The 14,948-nt window shown below is 40.0% G+C and overlaps 4 protein-coding genes across 5 annotated transcripts in view; 2 read left to right on the top strand and 2 right to left on the bottom strand.

Annotated features, from left to right (window-relative positions):
• LOC133837618 (uncharacterized protein DDB_G0281497) overlaps window positions 1-14,948 on the bottom strand; it is a 61,457-nt gene that overhangs the window by 27,971 nt on the left and 18,538 nt on the right. The gene's annotated exons all lie outside the window — the stretch shown is intronic.
• Window positions 235-9,775, bottom strand: LOC133837614 (choline O-acetyltransferase). Of its 2 annotated transcripts, none has more exons than XM_062268438.1 (8): window positions 9,645-9,775; window positions 8,267-8,458; window positions 3,658-4,425; window positions 2,512-2,861; window positions 2,397-2,454; window positions 2,187-2,336; window positions 1,929-2,129; window positions 235-1,694 (listed from the first exon to the last, which is right to left on the bottom strand). In XM_062268438.1, exons 2-8 carry the CDS (start codon window positions 8,417-8,419, stop codon window positions 1,497-1,499), a joined length of 1,878 nt encoding a protein of 625 aa, XP_062124422.1. In that variant the 5' UTR covers window positions 8,420-8,458; window positions 9,645-9,775; the 3' UTR covers window positions 235-1,496. The 2 variants fall into 2 exon arrangements, with proteins under 2 accessions (XP_062124422.1, XP_062124421.1); XM_062268437.1 differs by lacking the exon at window positions 9,645-9,775 and adding an exon at window positions 8,524-8,568.
• On the top strand, window positions 4,624-5,564 carry LOC133837619 (uncharacterized). The gene is made up of 2 exons (XM_062268447.1): window positions 4,624-4,730; window positions 4,790-5,564. Exons 1-2 carry the CDS (start codon window positions 4,646-4,648, stop codon window positions 5,407-5,409), a joined length of 705 nt encoding a protein of 234 aa, XP_062124431.1. The 5' UTR covers window positions 4,624-4,645; the 3' UTR covers window positions 5,410-5,564.
• On the top strand, window positions 7,292-8,241 carry LOC133837621 (peritrophin-55). The gene is made up of 2 exons (XM_062268448.1): window positions 7,292-7,392; window positions 7,484-8,241. The coding sequence occupies exons 1-2, from the start codon at window positions 7,383-7,385 to the stop codon at window positions 8,095-8,097; spliced, it is 624 nt and encodes a 207-aa protein (XP_062124432.1). The 5' UTR covers window positions 7,292-7,382; the 3' UTR covers window positions 8,098-8,241.

Here is a 14,948-nt window from a genome sequence, read left to right as displayed (position 1 = left end):
ATTGGATATGCGTCTATTTGGATTCTTGGAACCAAATATGTATCTATGACTAAGACGTTGCATACATACTGACGTATGAAGTATATATGTATATAGATTGTGTAGGTCAAGATAGCGAAACAAGGGGATTTCCAATGCAATGTTCTCATTTATTTTTCTTGTCTGTTTTTGCAATTGTTAGCATGCATTAACGTTGAACCAAGTTTAACTAAACGATGTACAGCATAGTTGGAGTTATTTTTTTGGGATTGTGGGAAGATTTAACAGTTTAACAAATACATAAGAATTTAATACAGTACAGATATAGCAACAATGAACACAGCAACTAGTTAAATTCAATTATATAAGTGGTACATAAGTAATATTCTCTATGACACTTTTTTCCTTTAACATTTCCATATATCAGAAGTTCTCTTTTATGTATAAGTATATATATATATATATTCATATATGTAGATAGATGTATAACATACTCGTAATTTCTTTACTACAAAACAACATTTCGACAATTAGTACAATATATTCATAAACATATAGGTAAAATATATATTCATTCATATTCGTTCTGCTTGATATGTTTTGACCTTTTTATTTGTTTCGGTAAAGGGTATATAAATTTATTGATATGTATTGTTACTTTTCAAGTCTATAATACGTACAATGATTCGCCAATTTAGTGTAGTATTATTCTTTTCTTTGTATTTAGTTTAACATCAACATTTATTCATCTAAAAAGCCATTGTGATATCTTTGCCATCAACAATAATATAATTTTTGTAATTTTTTTTGTTTTCATCAGTTTTTTCCATTAAACAGCAACAGAACGATAGTTGTAACAAGCATTTGCATAATATACATATATGTATGTATATATTTTAAATTTGTAATAACATTTCGTATATTTCGTGAGGGAAATTCAAACACAACATTGAACAAATAGTATTGCATACTTTTGAGCGGCTGCACTACAGTGGCGGCCAAATTGATGGTTACACTGCTTGTTGAACAGGCTTAAGCTTCTCTAACACGGCTAATAATAATATTGCATAATTAACACATTCAATTAACAGCACTAACAGTTTTTGCGCATAAAATTGATCTAAAACATTTAATTGACTAGAGTTGCTCTTTGTCATCTACTAAGTAGTTAGTTAATTCAGTTAGTTTAGTTCAAGTTTTCTTCGATTGGTTAAGGGAAGGGGAATTAAAGCAAATGAGTTGCATAGTTTTCATTTTTCGTTTTCAAATATGATTATGTATAGGTATGATTGACATCAGTCGAACAATCAATCTCATTTAGTTTGATATGATTGCTGACAACTCTCGAAAGTTTCCAATAAACTGATGACGTCATGTGGACGCTAGTTAACTACGGTTTACATTTACATTACAAACACAACGCGTTTAGTCGTCGTATAGTCAGGGATCTTCAAGGATCAACAGTTGCTAAGGTACGTTTACTGATATGTTTCGTTATATTGGGAATCCAATCATCTCTAATCCTGCAACAGATCCCGCATAATGTCCAGCGAATCCTGCAGCGATTTGGCATAACGCGAGGCGCTCGTATCCTCGCATGCATAGAATGCCGACACGCAGAAGACAATCTGATCCGTGTGTGGATTGTAGGAGCAGCCATAGCCACGAGGCGTCACCGGACCATAACCCATGAAGCTATCAGTCGAGCAGGCGACCTAAAGTTAAATCAAATTGCATTTGAGAGAGATGTAAAAAAAAGTTTTGGGAGAAGTGAAGAGTGCAGTTTTAAGAAGCTTTGGCTTACGTGAGGAGCTGCTGTGGGTGCTGTGGTGCAAAGATTAGACAATTAGACAATATACAAAATTGGTGCACAAAGTTAAATGAAAGAGTGAGTGGTGCTTTGGTGCCTTGAGAGGTGCTTGACACAGAGAGTGATCTATGCTCGATACCTGGCTGGTGGACAACAGGAAGCATTGCGATATCTTGTACGCTTCGTCGGTGAAGAGTTCGTGCAGTTCGCCGGTGACCTCCAGGCTAGCTTCGCGCAAACCCAGCAGCGGTATATCGATGCCATTGCCCAGAATGTTCTTCACCATCACCTCAGTCTGGCGGGCGACAGCGCAGCGGAATAATTCCCGCAGATGGTCCTTCTACAAAGAGTGTCAACAATTGAAATTGTTGTTAAAGTAAGGATAGAAAATACTTACGCTATAAATGCTAAATTTGACTTTGCGAGCATCCTCCTCGTCGTCCTCGCGATCGCTCTCTAGCGGCACATTCGCCCCTTCGCCCTGGCACATGGCCTTGGCCCATTCCAAAGCCTCGGAGCTGGCAGCGCGTATGCAGTCCACGCGACCCTAAAAAACCGATCAATCAATCAATTTGAAATGATAAAATCAAGATATGGGCTTGCTTACATGTAGGAAGCGCCTGGTGGAAGCACTCTCGTAAGTGGCCACCAGATGGCCATAGAGTCTGGAATTAGTTGAAATGCTTTAAGTTCAGATTTCCGTTTAATATTCGGTGACTTACTTGAAGTGGGCCAGCTGCAGGGACAGCTGTATGTAGACATCTGGGCTGACCTGGCAGGATTTGATAAAGTTCTTGCCATAGCCCTTGTAGCGATACACATAGAAGTCCAGATTATCGATGGCCTTGTCCACTGTGATGGCCGCCTGAGTGAAACGTTGCTGCACCTGAGCATTCACATGCCACTCGAGGCGCTCGGGCGGTGGCAAGTGATGCTGTGGCATGCCGTTGTCATCGGCCGGATGATCCAAGATCTTCTTGTAGATCTTCTCAAGCAACTGCACCACAGCAATGCCTTCAGATGTGGAGTGCTCGTAACAAAGACCCCAAGTGCCATCTGTGCAGATGATGAGCTGTTGAGGTAAAGTGGATATTGCATTTATTAATCGAGTATTTAATGGCAATTCAAGATTAACTAATTAAAAAAGATTTATTCGAAAGCTTAACGAAAATTATATATTCGCAGCACACATTAGAGCAGCTCAATTATGTCAATTATACAGATTTATATTAAATTATTTTGTAAATTATAATTTCAAAGTTAACCTATGTTTAATTAATACATCGGGTATTTACAACAACTAAGTATATTTGCAGCAGACGCTACAGCAAAATATACTCGATAATTGTATTTATTTATTTTCCAATTTCAAATCAAACTACATTTTAAGCTATTACTCTGGCTGCAATTTAGTTAGCAATTGGGAGCATTTTTTGTCAATATAAATATAAAGAAATTAAATTAATAACAATAAATCACATTAGAAAAATACAAACAAATATATTTTTAATGTTTTCATTTGAATTTAAGCCAAACAATAAATTAAGTATACGCACAAAATTATGAAACTCGAAATATGTATATGCATTTTAATGTTATATTCGAAATTTGAAGGCAAATGAAAAATAAAGCAAGGAAATAAAACATGAAGTTTATGGTTACAAGTTTCAATCTGTAAAGATTCATTCGCTCATTTAAGATCAACATAAATACAAAATGTAGTATACACAAATACAACATGTGTAAAATATATACATACTTTTAAATAAATATTTAATATTAAAAATATTACAACATAGAACAGTAAATTAAAAATAAAGGAATAATTTTAGGAGTATTTTCACGTTAACTATCTATACTTTACAGACCTGCATTGTCTTGTCGAACCAGCGATTGCCGGAGTTGAACTCGCTGCCGCCGCCATGGATCATCTCGTGTGCCATGTTGGTCTCGTCGCGTTCGCCGGCAGTGTGCACAGTGGGCGTGGCACCGCTGAAGCCGCGAGCATTGAAATTGACGCCCAGCGGCTCGTCGAGACAGAGAACAAGCAGCGCCGTCTCAATCAGCTCCAAGTTGCGTTGATTGCGTTCATCCAGCTGCAACGCCTCACGATCCTGAGCCCAACGAGTGCGCGGCTCTGCGGTGAGGAGTCCAATGGGCGCCGGCTTGCCGGCCTGACAGGGAGCATCGCTGAGCACGTAAAGGATCTGCGAAGCAATCTCGCTCTCCGACAGTTTGCCACGATCGTTGGCCTGCAGCACGACGCAATACATCTGATTGCGACAGATGACGACCACATGGCGATCCTCATCGCTGTCAATGGGCTTCTCACGGGGCGTCAAGTACTGCGAATCACGCTCCACGCCCGGACGACGACAGGAGCCCAGCAGACGATAGTATTGGGCCATGCAGAGCGGCTGATTCTTCTCACGAGATGCGGTGCGCTCCAGAGGCAACTCGCCGCTGTCCAGCATCTCCTTGTGGGCGACAATGCCATCGAGCAGACGGGCTGCAAAGTGGGCGACATCGTGGACGGTGCGGAAGCGACGGGGCGGAAAGACCATGCCAGGATTCGAGTTGATCGGCAAGGGGATGCGGACATTCATGTACATGTCGTTGAGCCAGTAATAGTAGGCCTAAAAGATGTGGATGTGTACATGGGATGTACAAAACATGGAAATGACATTACAAATTCAATTAGTGCTCAATGACATTGATGATAATAATGTTCTGGGTGGGGTCGAATTTCTCTGAATATTTCGGGGCGTTATCATTGGGCGTGCGATAAGGCATCGATCGCAGATCTAAGATCTTGATTGATAGCGCACATCAACCATGTATAAATAGTGGCCAGGGATGGCAATGGGAAGTCAGTACAACAGTTTCATCTACCATCAACGGATACCCCAAGCTCCAATACACAAACCAGCCAAGATGAAAGGTAACAACTACCTAAATACGTTTTCTTCTGGCATCCTATTCAATTTCCTTTACTTGCAGTATTCGCTCTGACTCTGCTCAGCCTGTTGGCTTTGTCGCAAGCCCGCCTGGACTACAAGCTGCAGTGCACCCGCGAGGAGGTTGGCATCCGCTGGCCCAGCTACTTCAGCAACTCGGAGTACTTTGTCTGCCAGAGCATCTTCGGCAGCCAATTGACTGTCCATTGTCCCGCCGGTGAGGTCTTCTCCTTTGTGCTGCAACAGTGTGCCGCCCCAGCTTTGTATGTGCCCGCTCCACCCATGGACTCGTTGCCCACAGCAGCACCCATCACCACCCACTTGATCGATGAGGTGCCACCAGTATTGGGACCACAGCCAGTTGTTCATGAGCTGCCTCTGACTCATCATGAGGAGCACGAGCCTGTTGTCAATGCTCTGCCTTTGGACCCCACACCACCAACCCCACCCACTGAGCCACCAACGCCACCCACCGTTAATGCTGAGGCCCCCAAGCCAGGCAAGCGTCCAGTTCCTCCTCCACCATCGGCACAGAAGGCTAGCGCCAAGAAGCCATCGGCTCCAGCTCCAGCCAAGGCTGCCGCCAAGAAGCCAGCTGCTGCTGCTCCCGCAAAGGCGGCCAAGAAGCCCACGCCACCCAGCAAGGGACAGAAGAAAGCCTAAGACAACTACACAACAATAACTCTTCCCTCACCATGCAGGGAAAGCAGCAACACAATCTATACTAAGAAATCTATTAACAAGCGGAATTTCATTCAAAACTTCATTCCAAAAACAAACACAAATAGCAACAAATAAATATCTAACTGCAATTCATATATATTTCCGACTACCGTCATTGAGAACTATTACGTCTTGGAACTTTGGGGAGTTTTGGGAGTTCCTACAACTTTGGAACTGGTATTCCCAGTACACCATTATAATAGTCTAATAAATCTATTAGTTAATTGTTCTTGTCAACAAAAATATCGAAAGCAGTCGACACTTTAAATTGATTGATGTTCGATAGAGTCGGAAATGCAGCAGAAATTGAGTACAACGACGGCCTAATACCCTGTATTTCTCTTCTGTAGATTGCATTTGGTTTTCTCCTGCTACTAACCATTCCAACATTTATGAGTTCAACTTTTTATGCAAATATAAAAAGTTTTTAACTTTTAAAGTGACAGATATAACATTTTTATTATGATTTCTAATTTTATATTTTTCATTTTTTATTTAAATGTAATTTCCTAATTTTATGACACGAAAACCGTAAAACTTGTACGTGTTAAACTTTTGTATGCAAACATATAAAATTATTAGCCTCAAAGAGGCGAGAACTATAAGAAATATTTTAGTTACATTTTTGAAATGAGAAACATTTTTTGTTTATAATTTGTGTTTTATTTTAAAATAGGAATTTTTATATATGTCGTAAATGTTGTATTTCTTAAATTAAATTATAATTTATGATGACAATTTAAATTAAAATTGTCAGATATTTGCAATATTTATTTTTTATCATTTATTATCTACTTTAGTGGCATGAAATTTGTCGGAAAATTGTAATTTTATTATTATTATAGCCATTTTGAAATGTTATCATATTATAGTAAATATATATTGTTCATCACTATGACTATTAGACATTTCTTATTAAATATGATTATCTACAGGGTATACATATTGAACTTCTAAAATAATCATGTTATATAGTATATCATCTTAGATCAATTTAAATGTCGCACTCATAACTATATTATTGATTTTTGCTAAACTATAAACTGTTTTTACGACAAAATCAGTTACAAAATTATTAATATTTTTTTCTAGATTTGGTTACTATGTAAACGATTAAAGTTACTAATCTGTAATCGTGTATTATTATACAATTCGAAACTGTGATCCCCCTGAATTTTAATGACAGATTGTTCTGAATTTGGCACAATTACTTCCGTTATTATTGAATTTCCGAAGAAAGACATCGCTATGTTTATCGCACACTCACACTTGACAGTCGATTGAATAAGGTTGTGAATCGTTGTGAAAATGATATGAACGTTATTAGCGGCAAATAGACAATAAGTGTTCGTTAGCAAAATATAGTATGATGTATATAATGATGATGACATTTACCGCAAAAGAATTGCCTATTCGAGACTTTCGAGTACTCGAACTCGCACTCATAGATGATTCAAACGCCATGCTAATTGTCATGCAATGTCAAGAATGAAACTACTCTTGCTATCGAACGATTATTCAATCATTACGATTGTAGTTTTTCGCTGGTGTCGTTACGTTATCTTTGGCCCAAAGATTACCCAGGTTACACAGACATCGATGAAGGAGGGGTGAATAGAGAGAGAGGGAAGCATGGGGTGGAGCAGCCTAAAACGCATTTCAATTAGGCAAGTTAGTCGCTTGGCATTTTGATTTCGATTTCCATTTTAATTTTGGCACAAGGCCCGCGGTACGACATGAATTAATCTAGACGAGCGAACTGATTACAGAATGTTGAACAAGTGCGCCAAACTTTGAGGCGTTGAATGGCATAAAAGGCTCATTGCCCGGTTGTTTGGGAGCAGTGATCGCAACGTCAAGAACACAGCAAAGTCGAAACAGTTCGGAAGCTCACAACAACAAACAGCAGCGTTATGAAAGCCGGTAAGCAGTCATAACATACTAAAGGATCACCCCAAGGATATACAGTAATCACAAATGTTCTCTCTGTCTCTATCTCTGTGTGTGTTTGTAGTTATTCTCTCCTCAGTCGCTGTACTGCTACTGGCCACCGTCAGTGTGCAGGCAGAGTCATGCACATCACCCGAATACACCCAGGTTGTTGACATCGATTGCTCGAAACTTGGCACAAGGATCGCAGTGCCCAACTACAACGATATACAATCGTACTATACGTGTAGCAGCAATAAGGCTACCACCGTCCCAACATTGAACAACTGCTCCTCAACTCAGTACTTCACCTACGTTTACCAGCAATGCGACCCCTGTGCTGATTACATTCCCGCCGTGCCCTGCTCCTCGCTGAAGGTGCCCGTCAATTGTGTCGACATTGCCGCCGTGACCACAGTAGCACCAACCACCGCAGCACCAACCACCGCAGCACCGACCACCGCAGCATCGACCACCGCAGCGCCGACAACCAAGGCATCGACAACCGTGGCGCCAACCACCAAGGCGCCGACAACAGTCACTGTGCCCACACCACCCGTTGAGGAGGAGACAACGGCCAGTTCAGGTGATACCACCATTTATGTGCCGGAGCCACCATCGCCCAACGAGGGTCCCACACCACCTGGCCCAGACCCAACTGCTCCCAATGTGCCATCTGGACCACCAGTGGTCGGCTAAGCAGTGCACCAGTATACCACCAATAGTAAACCAAATGGAACTCCGTTATGCATTTTGCTCGGGCTACAAACAATTTTCGATTGAATATACAACAGTTTTCAATAGTGCAATGAATACAACAAATACAAGCATATATACAACCTACTCCGATTCTTGTCGATTCACTCACCCAATTATCCTCGGCCTCGCGCTTGTCCAACAGGTACTGATGCAGTCGCGGTCCCAGCCCCTGTGGCGCCGAGAACTGCTTGATGATGCCCTTGGTCCGCTCCAGCTGCGCTGGCGTCGTGATGGGCTCCAGAGCCAGCACATAGTCGGCCATCGTTTGCTCTAGCGGTGGGACAGGTACCTTTGGTAGAGTCTGCAATCGAAATACAAAAAAAAGAAGGAGGAGCGGTTAAGAAAAAGGGTTCGTTATTGTATTACCCTCCTCTCGATGTTCTCTGTTTTGCTCATTTGTATGCACAACATTATAAAAGTTGATATATATGTATGTACATCCACATAAAACCCAACCCTGCAGCACCAGCGCTCAACATTTTTCGTATACCCTCGGGACTCAAATTTCAAATCAAAAAAAAAAGAAAAAGTTAGAGAAATGGAAAATGTATAGAAAAAGCATAAGAAAAGGGAAAATGTTATCAAGGCAAGGGGGAATAGCATGAATCTGACATTGGGGCGTGCTGCATTAACCTTCCCCTCTTACACCCGCTCCCACTCCTTGAAATGTTTTGGCATTTCTTTAGCATTCACTTTTGCTTGTCAACTGACAACTTCAATTGAGAATTTCGCTCTGGAGATTCCCCAGTGATTCCCCCATCTGCGACACTCAGAATCGATTCCGGGGAACTCAAATTGCGTAGTACGTGCAAAATACTAAACTAGTCAGTTGCTTATCATTTATCACTGCATTCCTAACACGAACTTTTTGTGTCAGTTGTTCTGCCAAAATTTCCAATATTTCTATGAAGCCATTAAATTTTGTTTGATGGATATAAGCATTAGCACTTATTGCACCATCAGAGAATCTAATTTTAGTATTTCAGCATAGACAACGATTGAATTCAGTAGTTGTTATACATATTTCCAAATGTGCAATTAAAATTCTTCGTGTGATTTCAAATACTCTGCAAATAATATAAGGTGATTTGCTCTGCTTTTTATGCCTATTATGATTATGCTAATAATATACTATTTAAGTAAAACAAGAGTTTTAAAATTTATTAAATAAATTGAATAGTAGGAATAGGACAGAAATAGCTTCTTAGTAATCTACAACTAAAATAATAAATTCTTGATATAAGAAATTAATTCAAATATAAATTCTGAAAATTTCAAAAATTTCAAAAATAAAAAAATAATCCGATAGTGACGTTATCCCTACTCAGATTATGAACAAGATAGTTCATAATTGTATTTTTTACTTTGCATCTTGTTAAACTAAAAATAATAAACTAAAAATAATAATAACAGAAAGGAATGCACTCAAATTCTGCAAATTTTAGAAAAATGCAGCAAGAAAAAAATGATCTACATATGAACATAACATATGTAGTAAAATTAACTTTTTTCTCTGGCTTTAGGATATTGACTTTAGTCGTATGTAATCAAATTATAATGGCAATTAATTTTTTACTTTGCTATCATTGGATTATTCACAAGACTGTTTTATAATTTTATTCTTTATTTATATCCAAAAATTAAAATAATAAATAACTTATTTTACAGAAAGTAATGAATGCATAATCACAATTTTATAAAAACCGAAAAAAGTTCTATGACAGTAAAATCAGAGTATTTCACTAGTCGCTTGCTATTGCCTTTAGCATTGGCAATAAAATTGCAAGTAACTTTTCACTCAGCTGTCATTTGACTCTGACAGCAGTCAAGTTTTTTCCCTCCCCTCATTATGGTCCACCCCCGCAGCGAGTTTTAGCTCAGCTCAGCTCAGCTTTACATATTTCCATGTCAATCTCTCCATATTTTTTGGGGGTTGCTGCTGTGCTTTTTTCAGGTGAGAGAGTGAGGTACGAATGCCTGGCTTGAATCTATGTTTGTTTACTGTTGCTGTGGGTTGTAGGCTGCTTTTGCCTCTGGGCTGCCCAGTTGTCTGACGCACTGACAGTCTGACAGTTGGACTTTCGGGTTGCTTCGCAGTTCCGGTTGCTCCCCAGCGAACCATTGCCGGTTGCCGTACACAAAAGCCTTCGTTATTTGCATTTGTAATTATAACAAACAGGATTAGTCTGTCTCTTGAACTGTGTGCGTGTGTGTGTGTGTGTGTGTGTGTGTATCTGTATTATTCTCTCCCTCGTGTGTTTGTATTTGAATTAGTAGAGAGTAGCAAGTTTGTTGAGCTACAGTTCAAATATTTGCAAGACTGACTGCAAAGAAATGCTGGGGAATTGTTAAATCAATTTTACTCACGTCAGGGAATCCAAATTCGTCTACAGACTCGGCCGTGGACAGCCACTTCTTCGGTATCGACAGAATCGAGTCTCGCCATCCTAAAAAAAAACGAAATTAATGGGAAATTTGCAATTAAAATACAAGTATAATAAGTTTATAATCATTATTAGTAAGCGCTGTGGACTGCCCCAGCAGAAATAAGCTATTGTTGTTCACGAAATCAAATTGTTGACTAATTTGTTGTTCATGCACATGTCTCGATTAATCTAAAGGCCCTGATATCGAGTGTCTCATTGAAGCCACCGCTAGTTAATCATTGTCAGTTGACTCAAGTGTCCGATGGTCTGTGGTAGCTTCCGAAGAATTTGAGCTGAGGACATGACGATTATAGTTTATCATTGATGTGGATGTCAGATTCGAAAAGTCGATTGAATGGAAACCTAATCGGACAGCACAAAGTGCGTGTACAAAATTAGATTGTTCGTTGCAGAAGTTTCCTTCAATTTTATTTCAACCATTTTCGTTTTGTTCCCTTTCTAATCTTTAGAACATTCTCTCTACATAGATACGTGTGTATGTAGTTTATTTCTTCTTTTTTGTTATCGAAATGACATCAAGGAAAACGGTTAAGCATTTATTGCTGCCTTCCGTTGACGTTGAGAAGTGCAATAAAACTACGACTTAAAGTTGTGAACATTTCCCGGCTCAAGTGTCCGTTCTGGTTTCCTTTAAAGTTTGCCATGTAACTCGAGTATGTAAGCACTTCCGGTTGCCCAAAGAAACGGCAATTTCCGTTATTAGCTTTTAGGCCAAGTGAGTGTGAGTGTGAGTCTCAGTCGGAGTCGGAGTGCTGTCCTCTGGCACATCTTATAACAAATTAATGGAAATAGAAACATACACACACTCTCTCCCTTTTTTCTTTGACTCTCCCTCTCTTTCACACACTCAGTTTCACATCTTTCAAAATGGCCGCCACTTGACGGACACAAAGGCAAAAGCTTAGCACGGGCAACTTATGACAATCATAATGTTATTAATAAAAATGGTTTTACGACAATCATGATAAAAGCAAAACGCTCCTCTAACAGCCCTCAATGGCACACGCGTCACCCTGGCCAAATTTAATGCAATTTATTATCCTTTTTTCATTATCTGCCCCCGCGACCTGACAACGAGTACAACTAGCTACAGTTGGTCGGTCTCATTGTGGCTGCCATCGAACAATGGAGTCACGTGGCAGCAATTTGAACGTCCGTTCTTTTGTTGTTGCTGTTGCACGAAGTGTGACTGTTGTCTTTGGCTGGCACAACATTAACCACAAGCTTTAACCAGCCGCCTGTCTAGCAATCAGCGTCTTCTGCTTTTTACAGGGGTGGAGGAAGGACAACTAGATGAGTTTGCCACGCAGTTGACTGCAAATTATAATAAATTGTATTAGGGAAGCACAGGATGGGTTTGGAAAATGCAAATTAAGTAATTAAGCCGGAAGTGTGGGGGGGCACAGAGAGCGCTGATGTAACCCGGCAATACATCATCTTTAACTCGTTTCATGTTTTTATATCATCATTAGCTGAGTTTTAAAGTGAAAGACGAAGTCGTAAGGGTTGAACGTATTTATAATTTAACAGCTAAATAGAAATGTATTCATGTTGAAATAGCTAACGACAAACGTAACATGAAAGTAGAAAAATATGTTTATTGAATTTGTTAAAGTGTGCTTAAAGTTGTAATTTGATCCTGCTATAAACTATGTATATAGCTTTCTTCTATATATTATTTATACTACATTCTTAATAAGGTATACTTTTAGCAGAAAGAAATGTAATAAGACCCTCTTCACTGCTTACCCAAAAGTAATTACGTATACGTAACGTCTGCTGACTAGCAACGTTTGCAGGTGTCGATTTCGGCACTCTCTCGAACTTTGTTAAAGTATATGTGCATATTTAAATTATTGGCTTGCATACGCTTGGCCAGCTTCTTTTTTTTGTATCCAACACATTCAATTACTTGTTTTCCAATTGATTGATTGATGCTGGGATTTTTGATTAGACAGACAGTCGGCTAATCAGATATTCATGCACCATTACAGCAGACACTGGGCGCACTTCCACTCTGACATCGACATCGATTTGGACTTCCGTTTTCTACCCAAAGGAACTGTCTAGATTTCCCCCCTTGGTTATTGATGAAGCCGTTCCGTGTTCAGGTTCGTGTGCAGACGTCAGCTTCAATTTGTTGCTCGCTGTCAGTTATTTTGTCTACTCATGATTACATTTTTGCTTTTGGGTCTCAAAAAGTTTTCTGTTTCCCATAACTCGATTTGCATTTTAGCCAATCGAATGATGCATTAGCACGTTATGATCATCTTTAACACTGGTTTGGGGAAAACGCGAGAGCCACATATAGACACAGCGATTTACACCCCAAACAACGAGCTGGAGCTTATTGGCCACACGCCTACTGTTTAACAACCAGCAATAAAACGCTTCAATAAACCAACATGCTCATTATTAAGCGGCAAAAATCACGCTCGAATTCATTGCGGCTCTTTTGCTAGGAGGAGGCGGGACTAACAGACCCCAGACCCCAATCCCAGACGACAGCAAACTGCTGCCGCCTGTCAGAGATGGCGATAAAAATGTAATCCCAGTGAAAAATAATGTTTCTGCTGGCAGGCAGGCAGACAGCATTCCAATTCGAATGCGAAAGTCAACCCCAAGACCTTAGCTCATTATTGCCTTCGATGAGGGGTAAAAAGATGGGGTAGGCAAACACAGTCAAACACAGTCAAGCAATCTGCATGTAGATCTAAAGACATAATCGATCTATTTCCCAAATTAATCGCGAATGCGTAACACGCAAAGGTATGTTTGGTATTTAGGATATTCTGCTGAATCGTGGTAAAAAATAAAATAATTGCCAAAATCCTCGAGGAAACAAGCGTGACAAATGAAGCAGAACAATTTAAAAAGGCCAAAACAAATCCGAGAAACGCCCCCCGCGACACGTTGCGACTACATAAAACACCAGCAACAGAAACAAGCTGTGACCTCAGCAGGAGCAGGAAGGTCTAATATAAGTAGGAGAGTATTTGGCTGGTGCCAGGGCGGAAGTTCTATGGTCATAACATTGTTGAATAAATGAATGAATGACTGAATGAGCGAATGAATAAATGAATGCAAGAATGGGTCTCGCTGCTGCTTTTGTTCGCATTCGCTGCTCGTAAAGGGCTTCGCTTCAATTTATACACATTTTAAGGGTGGCTCGGCTCGGCTTCAGCTGATGCTGCTCCTGCTCCTGCTCCTGCTTCTACTCCTGCTTCTCCTGTTATTCCTCTTGTTTGAGGCTGCACGCACACGTAACAATTGAGCCGTAAATCCTTTACGGTCTTAACGCTGCTGTTTTACGCCACTTTCAATACAGTTTTTGGCGACCCTTCGGCTGCGCTTTTGCCGCTCCTCGACGCTTTTGTTTGCGGCCTATTCATTGTTGAACTTGGAACTCCTCGCTCCACTGTCTCTTCCCTGTTACATGGCAAACTCAAATTAACTGCCAGCTTTTTTTCTTCTTCTCTTTTTTCTAATTGTTCAAGTTGAAACAAGCGGAAAGCGTAAATTGCTTACGTATTGTTCCAGCAACGAGTTCGGTCAAATAGTTGCGGTTAGCTAAGCTGACCCGGCTCTTATTGTAGATACATTTGTATCTGAATCTCTCTTTTCTATTTCTATACATAGTATTTGTGTGTATCTATCGACTACCTTGAGCTGTGGTGGAAACGTGCTCCCCCTTCATGCGTGTCCTGGTTTCACGTTGCGCTGGGGCAAAAGTTGCTAATGGAAATTGCAAACACAAAATCATTTTCCACGTCCAAATTTCTGGCCGCAGGGCACGCACACAATTTACTTGGGCTTCCCGCACTCCTCAGCTGGCTTGATAACTTTGATGAGTACATGAACCACACGAACCACCAGGCACCAGCCACCAGCCTGCAGCCAGCCCACCATCAACCACCATTAGTAAAGTTTGCTTGGAAAAGTTGCTGGCTTTCTACCTGAAGCAAGTTCCACAAGGCAAACTTTCAACTTACTCTTTCTACGTTGCACAGTTTTCATTAACTAATTAATATAATTAATAGCATTGTCCCAATTGAAAGACTGGTTTCCGTTCTTTTTTTTCATGGTTAACAATTATATTTCAATAGTATTTGTTTTATGTGTATTTCGCTCTGTAATATGCATTTTTCATTCGATTTGTGTTGTTGTTCACTTACTCATACCATTTTCTGCTCATTCGTTTTGAGTACCGTACATATTCATAGTGTATTTGTTTGCTGTTCATTTCATTTCATTCATAATTCATCATAACTTATAACCATTTATCCCATTGTTGTTCATGATATATATTTGTTGTGTTGTGTTTTAAACAATTTCTGTTAATAT

Source organism: Drosophila sulfurigaster, chromosome 2R (assembly GCF_023558435.1).
Source record: "Drosophila sulfurigaster albostrigata strain 15112-1811.04 chromosome 2R, ASM2355843v2, whole genome shotgun sequence".
NCBI lineage: Eukaryota > Metazoa > Arthropoda > Insecta > Diptera > Drosophilidae > Drosophila > Drosophila sulfurigaster.
Note: the sequence above shows the minus strand (reverse complement) of the source record. Positions and strands in the feature narration are given on the sequence as shown.

What these genes read in the sequence shown, in the direction of transcription:
- LOC133837619 (XM_062268447.1), top strand. Translation starts at nt 4,646, where the DNA reads ATGGCAATGGGAAGTCAGTACAACAGTTTCATCTACCATCAACGGATA. An exon ending in CAAACCAGCCAAGATGAAAG is followed by an intron (nt 4,731 to 4,789) that starts GTAACAACTACC and finishes CTTTACTTGCAG; the next exon opens with TATTCGCTCTGACTCTGCTC.
- LOC133837614 (XM_062268437.1), bottom strand. Translation starts at nt 8,568, where the DNA reads ATGTTGTGCATACAAATGAGCAAAACAGAGAACATCGAGAGGAGG. An exon ending in CAGAGAACATCGAGAGGAGG is followed by an intron (nt 8,459 to 8,523) that starts GTAATACAATAA and finishes TTTCGATTGCAG; the next exon opens with ACTCTACCAAAGGTACCTGT. An exon ending in TCCTGTTGTCCACCAGCCAG is followed by an intron (nt 1,695 to 1,928) that starts GTATCGAGCATA and finishes ATTTAACTTTAG; the next exon opens with GTCGCCTGCTCGACTGATAG.